The 15319-nt window shown below is 34.9% G+C and overlaps 1 protein-coding gene across 1 annotated transcript in view; it reads left to right on the plus strand.

Moving 5' to 3' along the window:
- The window catches only part of LOC107722978 (neuronal cell adhesion molecule-like), a 33471-nt gene that overhangs the window by 4139 nt on the left and 14013 nt on the right, over positions 1-15319 (plus strand). The window contains exons 4-19 of the mRNA XM_016531480.1: positions 946-1191; positions 1278-1313; positions 2306-2428; positions 3865-4035; positions 4149-4205; positions 5100-5211; positions 5441-5625; positions 7284-7415; positions 7528-7697; positions 8222-8246; positions 9577-9724; positions 10694-10818; positions 11509-11538; positions 13584-13685; positions 13791-13988; positions 14084-14154. Coding sequence (XP_016386966.1) covers positions 946-1191; positions 1278-1313; positions 2306-2428; positions 3865-4035; positions 4149-4205; positions 5100-5211; positions 5441-5625; positions 7284-7415; positions 7528-7697; positions 8222-8246; positions 9577-9724; positions 10694-10818; positions 11509-11538; positions 13584-13685; positions 13791-13988; positions 14084-14154 — 1931 coding nt within the window. The remainder of the gene's footprint in view (positions 1-945; positions 1192-1277; positions 1314-2305; positions 2429-3864; positions 4036-4148; positions 4206-5099; positions 5212-5440; positions 5626-7283; positions 7416-7527; positions 7698-8221; positions 8247-9576; positions 9725-10693; positions 10819-11508; positions 11539-13583; positions 13686-13790; positions 13989-14083; positions 14155-15319) is intronic.

Below are 15319 nucleotides of genomic sequence, written 5' to 3' on the forward strand. Positions count from 1 at the left end.
ATTAAAAAAATTTCTTTACATAATATTTATTAAATTATAAATAATTTGAAAAAAAATTTGAAAGTCCTCAACTTCTTGATTCTGTAATTCTATTTTCATATTTTTCACAAATCAAGAAATAGTTAAAAACAAGTCTGATCACGCCGGGAATCATATTTTCTTGAATGAAGACCAGAAAATGCTCATTTTGCATATAAAAGACAATATGAGAGAAACGTTTGTTTTGCATGTTTCTATGCAAGTGACAGTAAAAATCACTAACATTTGTGAGGTTCATTGAATTAAACATGTATGACATATTCAAAGACTTTTTTAGGATGACATAAAAGTGCATTTGCTGAATATCATTATTAATATATATACAGTATATAACTTGCTACGTGTACTGTGTTAGGCTAACCGAGACTTTTCATAGCACTGGCATATTATTGCTCTTTTGTTGATTCTGATTGCTTCTGTATGTTCTCATTTGTAAGTAGCTTTGGATAAAAGCGTCTGCTAAATGACTAAATGTAAATGTAATATGGATAATTAATATATATACAGTATATAACTTATATATATAACTTGCTACGTGTACTGTGTTAGGCTAACTGAGACTTGTCATAGCACTGGCATATTATTGCTCTTTTGTTGATTCTGATTGCTTCTGTATGTTCTCATTTGTAAGTAGCTTTGGATAAAAGCGTCTGCTAAATGACTAAATGTAAATGTAATATGAAAAATATAATAAATCATGTTTGTGAGTAACCACATATATAGGCTAATCATGATTATCTGTTAAACCATCATGCAGCATGACTAAATGTGACTAAAATGATATTTACGATGATAAAATATGATTGTGAAATATATACTCATATATGTTTTCAATGACTAAAATTTTCAGACTTTTCGTCAACTAAAACTTGACAAGGTTGAGTAAGTATTTGACATTTGACACAGGACTAGCTGACAGAATGAACTCACGATTTGCCGTTCTCCTCGCCCTCAGCTTCTCGTGGACCAGGAACGGGATGCATTTTGACATGGATAAGGATCCTAAAGTCCTGATGAAGCCTCGTTCAGGGACGCTGGTGATGGACATCAGCGGAGGAGAGCGTGCCGAGGCGTACGAGGGCGTCTATCAGTGCTCCGCTCACAACGAGCTCGGCACCGCCGTCTCCAACAGCATCATCATCCGCCAGTCCAGTACGTCACATCAGTCACAGCACAGCTTCCACACTCTCATCTGCCTCTGTTTAACCCTGCTATCTCTCACTGTTCTGTGTCGCAAAACATTCTCAACATCCTCAGACATCTGATATTCGGAGGTAAATCTCAACGTTTGACTGTGATGCATGCGGCGGCTCAATCCCACAGACGGATCCTCATAGTCACTCAGTGTTTAGATCTCTCTCCTCAACACTCTCCACTCACCGCTTCTCAGCTCCGGTTGAAAAACCTGAGTTTAAAGGGATAGTTCACCCAAAAATGAACATTTGCTGATCATTTATGATGTAGTTTAATTTTTTCTTCAGTAGTACAATAAAGATGTTTAGCTGAAACCGTGGTTTTTGGTGATTCATATAATTCAAGTCAATAGGTATCAGCACTTTGAAAGTAAAAAAAAAACATTTCAGACACAGAATTAATCGCCATGGCTCCTTATGATATTTTGAGGTCTTATGACTTTTTCCTTCAGTAGTACAATAAAGATTTTTAGCTGAAACCGTGGTTTTTGGTGATTCATATAATGCAAGTCAATAGGTATCAGCACTTTGAAAGTAAAAAAAAAAAGCATATCAGACACAGAATTAATCGCCATGGCTCCTTATGATATTTTGAGGTCTTATGAAGCGAAACGAACAGTCTGTGCAAGAAACTGAACATTATTTACTATAATCCAGAGCCTCAGACAAATGATCCGGAGTGATGTCCGGTTCACGAACGAATCATTTTTTTGAATCAGTTCTTGCTGGTGAACTAGTTGAACCAGTTCATCAAACTGGACTGAACCGTCCGAAAACACAGATCTACAAAACACACTTTTGTAAAAATGTTCTAAATAATGTTCAGTTTCTTGCACAGACCAATCGTTTCACTTCATAAGACCTCAATAGATCGTCAGGAGCCACATGTATTCATTCTGTGTTGCCTGATATGTTTTGTGTTTTTTGTTTTTAATCTTAAAGTGACGATAGCTATATCTGAATGGCCTGAGGGTGAGTAAATTAACACTGAATGTTCATTTTTGGGTGACCTGTCCCTTTAAGCTTCACCTTCACGGTTGTGTTGAGTCATGTGATCATTCCTGTTTCTGCAGGATCTCCTCTGTGGTCTAAAGAGAGAATCAGTCCAATCGTTGCACAGAAGGGACAGTCTTTAATTCTGCACTGCCGCCCCCCCGCCGGCCTCCCGCCGCCCATCATATTCTGGATGGACAACAGTAAGCGAAATGAAAATTCACCCTGCTTTCTACATGCATGTTAGTGAGCATCAATAAATGTTTTGATCTCGTAATGTTGAATTAAACTGGATCTTCAGTGGTGTATGCTGGTCTTCTCCAATCATTTAGTGCTAAACTCCTAAACTCCGCCCCTGCTAGAGTGCCACGCCCACATCTTAACATCCAATCAGCGACAGATTAACAGAACCAAGTCCCGCCTTTTTTTCATTAATCCGTGACACTCAGATGTACACAATACGGAAGAAAAGATCTGATGCTATTTTCACTTAATTGCGACTTTCATAACAATAATGAAAATATTACAGACTTTTGTATCAGCAGAAACCTGCTGGATTCACGAAAATCGAAACTTCTCAAAATAAATTCATACATCATTTATCCATTTATACATATATCAATAGCATTAAAAAATAAGCGTGTACACTTCATAAGTATACTATATAAAAATTATATTAAATAATTGTAAGCAAATTCTTGTAACCAAACCAAAAATATCTATCAAAAATATCATGCCAAAAACATTCCTCTAAAGAAAAATTTTTGTGAAATATAATCCTTTTGTTTATATTTTTGCATAATATTTGTATTATTCATGAATGTTAGTGTACACACTTTTTATGCTATTGATGATTTTTATGCATGTGTTTTAGTCAACTTTATTAGATGCATTACGGTAACATTTCTATAAATAGAATCAGGTGTGCTATTGTCTGTTATGACACTGATGACAATGTGAATCAAAAACATTTTTACTTTAGGGCTTTTTGGCCTCTTAATAAAGTGTTTTTTGTGAGAAGTTTTTTACCAATATGTGTGATCTCCTCTCTTTGTTGAATTTTGTTTTTTGAGAGTAGGCATTAAAGTATTTCTGATCCCTCTGAGTGCAATTGTTGAAAAGAAGTTCTCTAATATTTCCTTAAGAACATTTAAAAACATTTTATAGATACGATTGTATAGCAGTTCTCAACAAAGACTAGCTGATAAACTCAATGAAAAACACCTCAAAGGCTGTGCTTTTGTATAAAATTGAAGAAAATAGCAGATAAGAAGAATGTTATTCTTTAGAATGTTTTGTGAGTCCTGATAAAAAATACTTTTTATTTTAGCAGCATGTTTCAGTTTGAATCTTGTTTGTATTTAAACGAGTTTCTTGTCTTTGCAATCTTTTAGCCCTTATGAAAGTCTGTGCGCTGAAGCACGGTGGCAAAATAAACCGTATTATTCTTTTCAGTCCCACTTTCTGATTTTGACTTCTTCTTCACTCCACAAGTGTTGATGCTTTAAAGAGGTTTGTTATTTCTCTGCATGCAGCTCGCTGATTTTGTGACGCTGCACCAGAATAACTCTGCAGAACCGGATCAGATGTGTAATGTGTTCGCTTCAGATCTCACTCATGTCTGTGTGTGTCTGCGCAGATTTCCAGCGTCTGCCGCAGAGCCGGCGTGTGTCTCAGGCTCTGAACGGAGATCTCTACTTCTCCAACGTCCAGCCGGAGGACTCCAGGAGCGACTACATCTGCTACGCTCGCTTCCCGCACACGCAGACCATCCAGCAGAAGCAGCCCATCAGCGTCCGTGTGCTCGACAGTGAGTGCTGTCCATTCATCACGCTAATGAAACAAAGAGAGCTCTGAATGCCCGCTGTGAGACACTTCTGTCTGCATGTCTTTGATTTGTGCTGTTGTTTTGTTGTGTTACAGTGGATTCACTCAATGACACACTGGCAGATTATTTCAATGACACTGATTTGTTTAGTGGTGAGTGATGGCGCCCCCTAGTGACCCTCCTTTAACCAACCCCTCGTCCTGCCGGTTAACCAACACCCGGTTTACTCTAACCTATACTCCCTCATTCACGCACAAATCCGTCTTTTATTAAAGCCCTGGTTTCCTGGACTAATCGATCTCAGATCTCTAATCGATCGAATCTTCTGCTTTAGAAACTCAATGATCTTATATCAGACTTTGGGAGGTTTGTCTCTCTCTGTTCGTTAATGAACTCTGTTTGTCTCTTCATCTTCCTGATTTCTGTTATTCCTCTGTTGCTTTCCATCTAGTTCTTCTAAACCTTGATTAGTTCTCTTCATTTTAATTCAGTTCATTTCACGTGTATTTGTACTTTTATTCAAGAGCAGCTTCACAGAAAGGTTTGTTTCATTGTTTCGATCCTGAAGCTGTTTTCAGTCAAAGCTGAGCGTGTTAAAGTAATGTCAATATGGCAGTAATATAATTACCCTCATGCATTCAGTTAACCCTTGTGCTGTTCTAATTTGGTGTTTCTGGTCAAAAATGACTGGCTTTTAAAAAATTGCTCTCATCACGCTGTAGTATCATAAATCTTGGATTTAATATTTTTGTCAACTCGTTTTCTTTCACTCAGCACAGGTTTTATATTTATTTTTGGACTGGTTGATCATAGGGTTAATTGATCTGATCTCATGCACCTCAGTTTTTGAGTGAAAAAACATTATTTGTGGATATGTTGGGCAATATTCACTCGAAAGCTGAGATCCCAGATCAGTGAGGCCTAAAATCAATCAATTCCATGAAGAAATATAAAACCTATGCTAATTGAAAGAAAACAAGCGTGTGTGTCTGTGAATGTGTGATTGTGTGTGTGTGACTGACGCAGGGTGTTTGTGTTTGTTTCAGATAAACCCGCAGAAGAGCGAGCACCTGTGTTCATGGTTCCCAGTGAATCCGTCAGCTCTAAAATGGTTCTGAGAGGAGAGGTTCTAGAGATGGAGTGCGTCGCTGATGGCCTGTGAGTTCAGATCCTCTCATCTGTGTTCACACGTTTGGTTTAAATGATTGTGAAATATGATTTTTTATTTTGTGCATGTGCATTCCCATAGCTCAAACAGTAGATGGTGGTGCATGGGATTGATTTGCCAGGGAATGCATGAACTGCTGAAATGCAATGCATCTTTGTTTGCTTCGGATAAAACAGGGTTTCTGTGTTGACCTGTAATGTCCCTCGTATTCCTGTTCAGTCCCACTCCTGCGGTCTCATGGGTTAAACGCAACGGTGAGATTCCCAGCGGACGAGCGTCCTTCCTGAACTTCGATAAGACTCTGCGGATCACGGATGTGTCGGAGGCGGACGCTGGAGAATATCGCTGCATCGCCAAGAACCGGCACGGCTCTGTTCACCACAACATCAGAGTCACGGTTAACGGTGAACACACAGTCCTGTCCAAGACGCTCCACAGACAGTCCTAATTCAAATTAAAGCTCTCTTCTGTATTTCTCAACATCATTGCTTACATTCCTGATAATTAAACTCGCGTCAGACTCTTTGATATCCGAATATTTTTCACTGAAGTCAACCAATCGTATCTATATTGATGCTTTCTGAGAATTATTTACTCTTGCTCGCAAAACCAACCGTTATCTAAATTCCTTTTAATTTCCTTGTGAACACTCATTTTTCATATTATATAATATTTCTATTATTACTTTTTAAGAATAACTTACTCTCGCTTTGAACAAAACTGACCATCATTTAAATATTTAATAGAAGAAAACCAACCGATATTTAAGTATCTTAATTTAACAAAACTGACTGATATTTAAATCTCTCAATAAAACAATATTGGCCAATATTTAAATAATTTAGCAAGATCGACTGATATCTTAGTATCTTACTTTTACAAAACAGAGTTATATTTAAATACCTTAAAAGAATAAAACGAACCAATATTAAAATTTCTTAATAGAGCAAAAGCAACCAATATTTTAATCTCTCAAAAGAACAAACCTAACAGATATTTAAATATCTAAATTTAACATAAATTACTGATATTTAAATATTTATTAGAAGAAAACCAACCAATATTTAAATATCTTAATTTAACAAAACAGACTGATATTTTAAATCTCTTAATCAAATGATACTGACCAAAATTGTCTTCTCTTAGTAGAAACAAAAATAAGCAATATTTAAATACCTTAAAAGAATAAAACGAACCAATATTTAAATGTCTTAATAGAACAAAACTAACCAATATTTTACTCTCTCAATAGAACAAAACCAACCGATATTTAAATATCTTCATTTAACAAAAACCAACCAATATTTAAATATCTTAATTAAACATAACTAAACGATATTTAAATATCTTCATTTAACAAAAAATACTGATATTTAAATATTTAATAGAAGAAAACCAACCGATATTTAAATATCTAAATTTAACAAAACGGCCTGATATTTTAAATATCTTAATTGAACGATAATGACCAAAATTTTCTTCTCTTAGTAGAAACAAAAATAAGCGATATTTAAATACCTTAAAAGAACAAAACTAACCAATATTTTACTCTCTCAATAGAACAAAACCAACCGATATTTAAATATCTTAATTAAACAAAACTAACCGATATTTAAATATCTTCCTTTAACAAAAACCAACTAATATTTAAATATCTTAATTAAACAAAACTAACCGATATTTAAATATCTTCATTTAACAAAAACCAACCGATATTTAAATATCTTAATTAAACAAAACTAACCGATATTTAAATATCTTCCTTTAACAAAAACCAACTAATATTTAAATATCTTAATTAAACAAAACTAACCGATATTTAAATATCTTCATTTAACAAAAACCAACCAATATTTAAATATCTTAATTAAACAAAACTAACCGATATTTAAATATCTTCATTTAACAAAACTGACCGAAATTGTCATTTTTTCAATAGAACAAAAGGTACCAACATTTTAATTTCTTAAAGGAACTAAACCAGTCTACAGTTTCTATTATAGATTATCATGGGTAATGTTGACGTGACTTCAGCACTAAAGGCTGTTGTGTTGATTGGCAGCGGCTCCGTACTGGATCAGTGCTCCCAGGAATCTGGTTCTGGCTCCGAAGGAGATGGGCATCATCACGTGCCGGGCCGCCGGACACCCCAAACCCAGCATCCGCTGGCTGGTGAACGGCCTGCCCATCGAGGGTCAGTGACTGTGTGTGTGTGTGTGTGTGTGAGAGAGCTGCTTCAGCGCTGTGTGTGTGTGAGAGCTGCTTCAGCGCTGTGTGTGTGTGTGACACTGTGTTGTTGGTGACAGATGCTCCTAAAGACCCCAGCAGGAGAGTGGAAGGAGACACCCTCATATTCTCCGAGGTCCAGACGGGCTCCAGCGCAGTTTACCAGTGTAACGCCTCCAACCAATACGGATACTTACTGTCCAACGCATTCGTCAACGTACTGGGTGAGAGAATCAGAAACAAGAAACACGTCTGTTCACGGGAGAATAATGCTTCATCCCCCCCAAAAAAGACTTTATATTAGAAATAAAGCCTGAAGTGTTTAGAATTGTTAAGGTTTGCTGCATTCTGACATTATTTCCATGACAACAAAGCACATAAATGCCAGTCCTGATTTGTTACATCTGAAAAAGGTCATGATTTTACTGTCCTAAAATATTGATAAAATATTAAATGTGACCCTGGAGCACAAAAGCAGTCATAAGCAGCACAGGTATATTTGTAGCAATAGCCAACAATACATTGTATGGGTCAAAATTATACATTTTTCTTTTATGCCAAAAATCATTAGGATATTAAGTAAAGATCATGTTCCATGAAGATATTTTGTAAATGTCTTGCTATAAATATAATGTTTGATTAGTGATATGCATGGCTAAGAACTTCATTTGGACAAATTTAAAGGTGATTTTCTCAATATTTAGATTTTTCTGCACCCTCAGATTCCAGATTTTCAAATAATTGTATCTCGGCCAAACATTGTCCTATCCCGAGAACCACATCTACCTGGAGGTCAAAGGTGAGGGATTCAGCACTGAGCCCCTTCATCACTGTTAAGTCCTCTAAATCACAGCTTTTCAAACTGGAACTGTGGGAAAAAAATAGAGAAAAACTAATAATAAAATAATAATAAACAAACCATAAAAATGGATTAAAATAAATATTTAAAAACAGTGATTTAAATAAATAAATGATAAAATATTATTAAACTAACTAAATGAGTAAAACAAGTATTAAAATAAATGTTAAATATATAACTTATATAGATTAATACATTCTAAAATATTATTTAAATATATAATAAAATGATTTATATAAATACATAATTATTGATGATTTAAATAAATCAATAAATGATTAAAAATGATATAAATAAATAATGATGTAAGATGAAAATAAACAAATAAATAAATAATGTAACATCACTGTTAAGTCCTCTAAATCACAGCTTTTCAAACTGGAACTGTGGGAAAAAAATAGAGAAAAACTAATAATAAAATAATAATAAACAAACCATAAAAATGGATTAAAATAAATATTTAAAAACAGTGATTTAAATAAATAAATGATAAAATATTATTAAACTAACTAAATGAGTAAAACAAGTATTAAAATAAATGTTAAATATATAACTTATATAGATTAATACATTCTAAAATATTATTTAAATATATAATAAAATGATTTATATAAATACATAATTATTGATGATTTAAATAAATCAATAAATGATTAAAAATGATATAAATAAATAATGATGTAAGATGAAAATAAACAAATAAATAAATAATGTAACAATATAAACTTTTTTTTTTTCAAATAATATTTTACACATAAATTTTTCCACAGCATAATTTTTGTTTTTATACATGAAAATATATAGCTGACTTTTACATTTTAGGTTGTGGATAATTATATTTGTGGGTCCGTGGCATCTTAAAGATTGAAAAACGCTGGTCTAAATAACTCTGTCTAACCAAGAGAAAATATTGTGAGTTGTGAGAGTGTTTCAGTGCGTGCTCATGCTGCACTTTTAAAATGAACAGACATGGATATTGGTCTTAATGGCTACTCTATCCCATCATGCATCGTGTTTAGAGGCTCCAGGCCTTAGCTTGCATGTTTTTCACTTTTCAAATGGCACTTAAGTGTGTCTCTGAAGAGCACAACAGGAAGTGTGCTGTATTAAGAGCATTAGGAAACGATCCATCGGTGGATCATCGGACCTGATGAGAGATGGAAACTCACGATGAACGCTGCTTTGTGTGACGTTATCAGGGTCCAAACCTCTGGTTTGACTGGATGAGAGTGTGCTGAGGTTTGCTCATCTGTAGCATCTCTCTCTTCAGAGCCCACGAGGATCTTGAGGCCGCCGGAGTACCGGGTGGTCCAGAGGAACCGGGACGTGGTGTTTGAGTGTAAAGCCAAGCACGACCCATCACTCGTGCCCACCATGACCTGGCTGAAGGACGACGGAGAGCTGCCTGATGATGAGAGGTTTAAGAATCACAATCACACGCTGTCTGATCATGTCATAATCTGATGGTGTTTTCACCTCTCAGCTCATCATTTTTAACTTGTTCAAATACTGGGTACAATCGTTATGTTCTGGGTGAAAATTACTGATCAATGCAATCCACCAAAAATTACACTATGAAATAAATGTGGTTATAACGTTTACCACTAATACTTCCCACACATTATTTTATTTTATTTTTTTAAATGCATTAAAGTTTTTAAAATTTTTCCATAAGCTGTGAATATTATAACTCGTATTCGAACCATTTTCTAATATTTGCAAGACATTTTAAACAGAAAAAGTGTGGAAAAGCACTTCTTCTGTGTGTTTCCTGAAGTAGAGTGTGGCGCTCGCAACAGCGAGATTATGGGTTTGATTTCCAGCAAACTGAACATGCATGAACTGATAATAAATATGCACATTTAGTTTCAAGGATAAAGGCATCTGCCAAATGCAGAAATGTTCCAACATCAATTCTTTTTTTTTTTTTTCATTTGCATTTGCATTTAACCATGAAATATCCGGGTCATAATCATATTATACATTCCATACACACATTCCACAACATTTCAGAGTGTTGAAACTTTGCTGGTATGTTTATGAGTCAAAATGAGAAAAAGTCTGAACATTTCAAGAAAGACATACAAGGTTAACCAGTATTTCTTACAACTCAAAAATCGGGTCAAACTGACCCTGAACGTACAGTAATATGTGGGTTAAAGTCATCTCATAGTATATCCCGGAAATGAGCAACAAAATATTTCATATTTTTGTCTTTCAAACACTTTTAGGTGAGTAACAGTTTGAGTAGATGTTGTAGAAATGATGAGAATTACTGACAGGTGAAGTCTGCAGGTTTTAGGTGTCATTAGCGTTCACAGGATCAGTTTGAGTGTCTGCTGATGTACTGTGGGGAGCCGGTCTGAGGGTTTTGTGTCTGATAACAGGTTTAGAGTGGACTCGGACAGTCTGACCATCACAGACGTCACAGAGAGCGATGCGGGGACGTACACGTGCATCATGAACACCACGCTGGACCAGGACTCGGCCAGCGCTCAGCTCACGGTGGTCGGTGAGTGTTTGTGTGCTAACCGAGTGACTAGATCCAGTGTCTCTCTGGATTCATTCAGATACGAGGGATTTTATTGACAGAAAAGCCAACTAACATAATAAGAAGAAGAAGAAGATTAAGCTAACTAAATAGATAAATAAAAATGTATTTAAATAAATATACAATTATTTAAATAAGTAAATAAAAAAATTACAATACACATAGAAAAAAAACTTAAAAATAGAGAAAAACATAATAGAAAACAAGGTAATTTTTTTAATTTAAATTTTTTTTTAAGTAAAATAAATAATAAAATAATTTAAACAAACAAATCTAAATTTGTTTAAATAAATACATTTGTTATAAATAAATAAATAACAGTTTATTTAAAATCAATAATTAAAAATTAGAAACAATATTTTAAAATATTAACAGAAAATCCAACTAAAAACAAGATTAAACTATCTAAATAAATAACAATTGATGGAATAAAATAATAAAAACAATGATTTAAATAACAAGCAGTTGATTGTAATCAATAACTAAAATATAAATACAATTTAAAAATGTATGAATAAAAATTAAAATAAATAATTAAAAGCAAATAAACATTGACAGAATAGTGCATTTTAGAATTATTTTAGCTAGAAGTGTGTAATTGTCTGTAAATTAACACATCTCTTCCTCACTCCTCTAACCCCTCCCACTCAGAGGCCCCGCCCACTCCCGCAGTGATCTACGGTAAACACACAGCTCATCACATCCCATAATGCCCTGGGCTTGTGTGTGGTGAGGTTCATGGAGCATGCTGTTGTGTGATCACATTGATCTGTCTTCTGATTTGGCTTTGGAGTCGTTCTGTTGATTTCCACATGAAGGCGTATTTAGAGTTTGCATGACTCATCACGTGAATGCGCTTTAATTTGTGCGTGTGCAGACATGCAGCTGATGATGTCATCACGCAGCATGTGCTTGTCTGATCATGTGATCATGAGTTGATGAATTGATTCATGTTTATTTTGACAAAAGTACTTAGCACTGCATGCTGTCATTAAAAAAGCAAAGTGCAAATCCAGGACTCTTTTCTCTGAGATCAACAAACTTGTTAAACCACCATCTCTACAGAAATTTCAGACATTTATTCTACAGTAAATTTACAGTATCTATCTATCTTTCTCTTAATTTGCTTCCCCAGAATTCTCTACTTCCCTGCTAGACTTTTTACTCACCAATACATCTGAGATTGAATAGCTGATTGTTAAATCAAATTCTATAATTGTGTTGATATTGGATCAACTCAAGATTGATCCAGTACCAACACACACAGTCAAAAACATTCTGCCTTATCTTTTTTTACCTATCATCCACACGATAAACAGATCCCTTGCTACTGGACTAAAAATAGCTGATGTAACCCCAGTGCTTGATAACACAGTCCTGAGTAAATGTAGACCCATCTCCAACCTCCCCTTTATGTATATTAGAAGTATCAGAAAAAGGACAAATTTGTCTAATTTAGACAAGTCCCATTTGTGAACCATTGAGTCTGGTTTTCGTCCTCTCCACAGTACAGACACTGCTCTTTTAAGAGTAGTGAATGACCTCTGACTCTGGTGCCCTCATCCTTCTGCTCCTCTGATCTGAGTGCAGCTTTTGATACAGATTGCCATTCAGTATTATATCTCGACTATCTGTTATCAGCAGATCTCGTTTCCCGTGGTGTACCTCAAGGTTCGGTTCTCGGTCCACTTCTGTTTCTAATCTATATGCTTCCTCTTGGTCAGATCATTCAGCCTCATGGTCTGAACCTCCATATTTATGCTGATGATGCACAAATCTATCTTACTGTACAGCCCAATTCTGTTTTTCCTCCCATTTCCATCACTTCCTGCCTATGAGATCTCAAACCATGGATGCTGAAAACTTCTCAAAACTGAATGCTGACAAAACAGAAATCCTTTTAGTAGGCCCTAAATCCCTTATCTCCTCCCAAAATGACACCTTCATTCACATAATGATGGAGTTACAGTAAATTCTTCACCCATTGTATGGAATCTTGGGGTATTATTTTATTCCAAATTATGCTTTAAACCTCACATCTGCCAGTTTGTTAAATCTTGCTTTTCTACCTTCGCTAAATTGTTTGTATATGACCTTTGCGAAATCACAAAGATGCCGAAGCTGTTATCCATGCTTTAACCTTGCATCTGAACTATTGTACAGTAACTCTTTGTTTTGGTGCCAACCCACTAAAGCCCTTAATTTCTTGCAACTAGTTCAAAACTCTGCTGCTCATGCCCTTACATTGAAAAATAAATCAGCTCACATCACTCCCATCCTTCAGCACTGCACTGACTCCTATTCTTTCTTGTCCAAGTTTTTAAGCCTACCATTTAGAACCTTCATATCTTACCGAATTAATACACCCTTACATTCCCGCCTGCACTCTTAGATAGAATTAGTTTGATGTTGGTAGGGTGTTCAGCATTTCAGCTTCTAAGCTTTGAAATAAGCTGACTGAAAACCTCTGTGCTGTCTCCTCACTCCAGACCTTTAAGACTGAACTAAATTCACAATATGTTTTATTGATTGTTTCTTTTTGGTTTTTATTTTGGTTATTGTCTTGTATGTTATATGATCACCATCTGACTGCCTGTTCACAGTGTTGTCTTGATTATATAACTATATTATTTGTATTATGTAAAGTGCCCTTGGGTTCTCGAAGGCAATATAGAAATAAGATGTATTACTATATTAGTATTTATTAGTGGTATTTAACTCTACAGAGCAGCCGGGAGCGCCGACCGATCTGGAGCTGACGGATCCGGGAGCGAGAAGCGTTCAGCTCACCTGGACACCTGGAGACGAACACAACAGCCCTATCAAGAGTACGACACACACACACACACCTGTGTGCATGCTTTTAAAGATCTCTGCATTTCTGTTGGGTGTAAGGATGCTTTCTGAATGACCTTGTGTTCTTGCCGTGTCAGAGTTCCTGATCCAGTATGAGGACGCTCTCCACCAGAGCGGCGTGTGGCACAATCTGACGGAGGTTCCTGGAACCAAGACCACGGCTCACCTGAAGCTCTCTCCGTACGTCCACTACAGCTTCAGAGTGCTGGCGCTCAATAATGTGGGCTTCAGCCGTCCCAGCATGCCCTCGCTCCAGTACAGGACCAGCCCCGCAGGTACGGCCCACGCGTGTTCAAGCTCACATTAGTGTTCATCCGCTCGTCTTTAGTCTCTACCGATAATGTACACAACACAACTCTAATACCTACAGCTCCTGACGAGAACCCCACTGAGGTCAAAGGTCACGGCACCGAACACAATAATCTGGTCATCACGTGGAAGGTAAAACGCTGATTATTAATAAACACCTCATATGATGATATAAACGATGTTATCCCATGATGTTCATTAGAGCCCTATGAATTCCTTTTATTTTTCCTAAATTCAATTTGTTTCAAATTAATTTTGTTGAAATAAATAAATTTTTTGTTTAATTGAAATTATGATTTAACTTTATTAATAGTGAATTAATAGCACTTTATCAATAGTTCAAAAAATAAATTTATTAGGGCCCTATGAAATATGTTTCATTTTTTTCCCCAAATTCCTTTTCTTTTTTTTTTTCGCTTAAAAAATCTTTAAGAAAAATCCCAAATCCCACATGTCCCATTGTAATTTTTACATTTTAATAGTTTAATAAAATGTTTATAATAAAAAATCATGTCTAATCAATTAAATTCATAAAACATTAACAATTAAAATACAAAAATAGGGTCTTATGTATTTATTTATTTATTTATTCAGGAATTGTGTTGTCTGTTTTCATTTTTCTGTATTTATGATTTAATAAGTTTAAGTTTAAGTTTATTTCGAGCAAAATATATATATATATATATATATATATATATATAAATACACACACACAACAAATATATATATATATATATATATACATCAATACACATACATAGAAAAATAGAACAGTTTATCTCACGTATATATGTATCCATACATATACAATTATGTTACACATATCCATACACATATTTACACATATACTTGCTCGAAAGGGAGTGGAAAGAAGTAGAACTTATTTGCTCCCACCCCCAATTCATTCCCATATATTACACCATATGGTTGCTGCCATTGTCTGTTACTAATAATTTATGTGATATTAGAATAGTTATATACAAATACCCAAATACAATATGTCCGTCTCAATAATCACAATAATACATTATAATAATCCTCATTATCATAAACATTCTAATATGTCCCAGTATTTATAATCATGCAATATATCAAATATAACCATATCCTATTATATTGTTAAATCGCAGTTTTATAATAATATTTATAATAAACATTAATATCTGCTCCTGTCATTATCATTATTATTATTTGCTCAGCTATGTAATCGTATCCCGTTCTGTTGTAATTATATCACCATTTATAGTATCAATATTAATCGTAAGAACAATTATGAATATCCCTACTACCGTTTTTT

Source organism: Sinocyclocheilus rhinocerous, unplaced genomic scaffold (assembly GCF_001515625.1).
Source record: "Sinocyclocheilus rhinocerous isolate Xijiao unplaced genomic scaffold, SAMN03320098_v1.1 scaffold2953, whole genome shotgun sequence".
NCBI lineage: Eukaryota > Metazoa > Chordata > Actinopteri > Cypriniformes > Cyprinidae > Sinocyclocheilus > Sinocyclocheilus rhinocerous.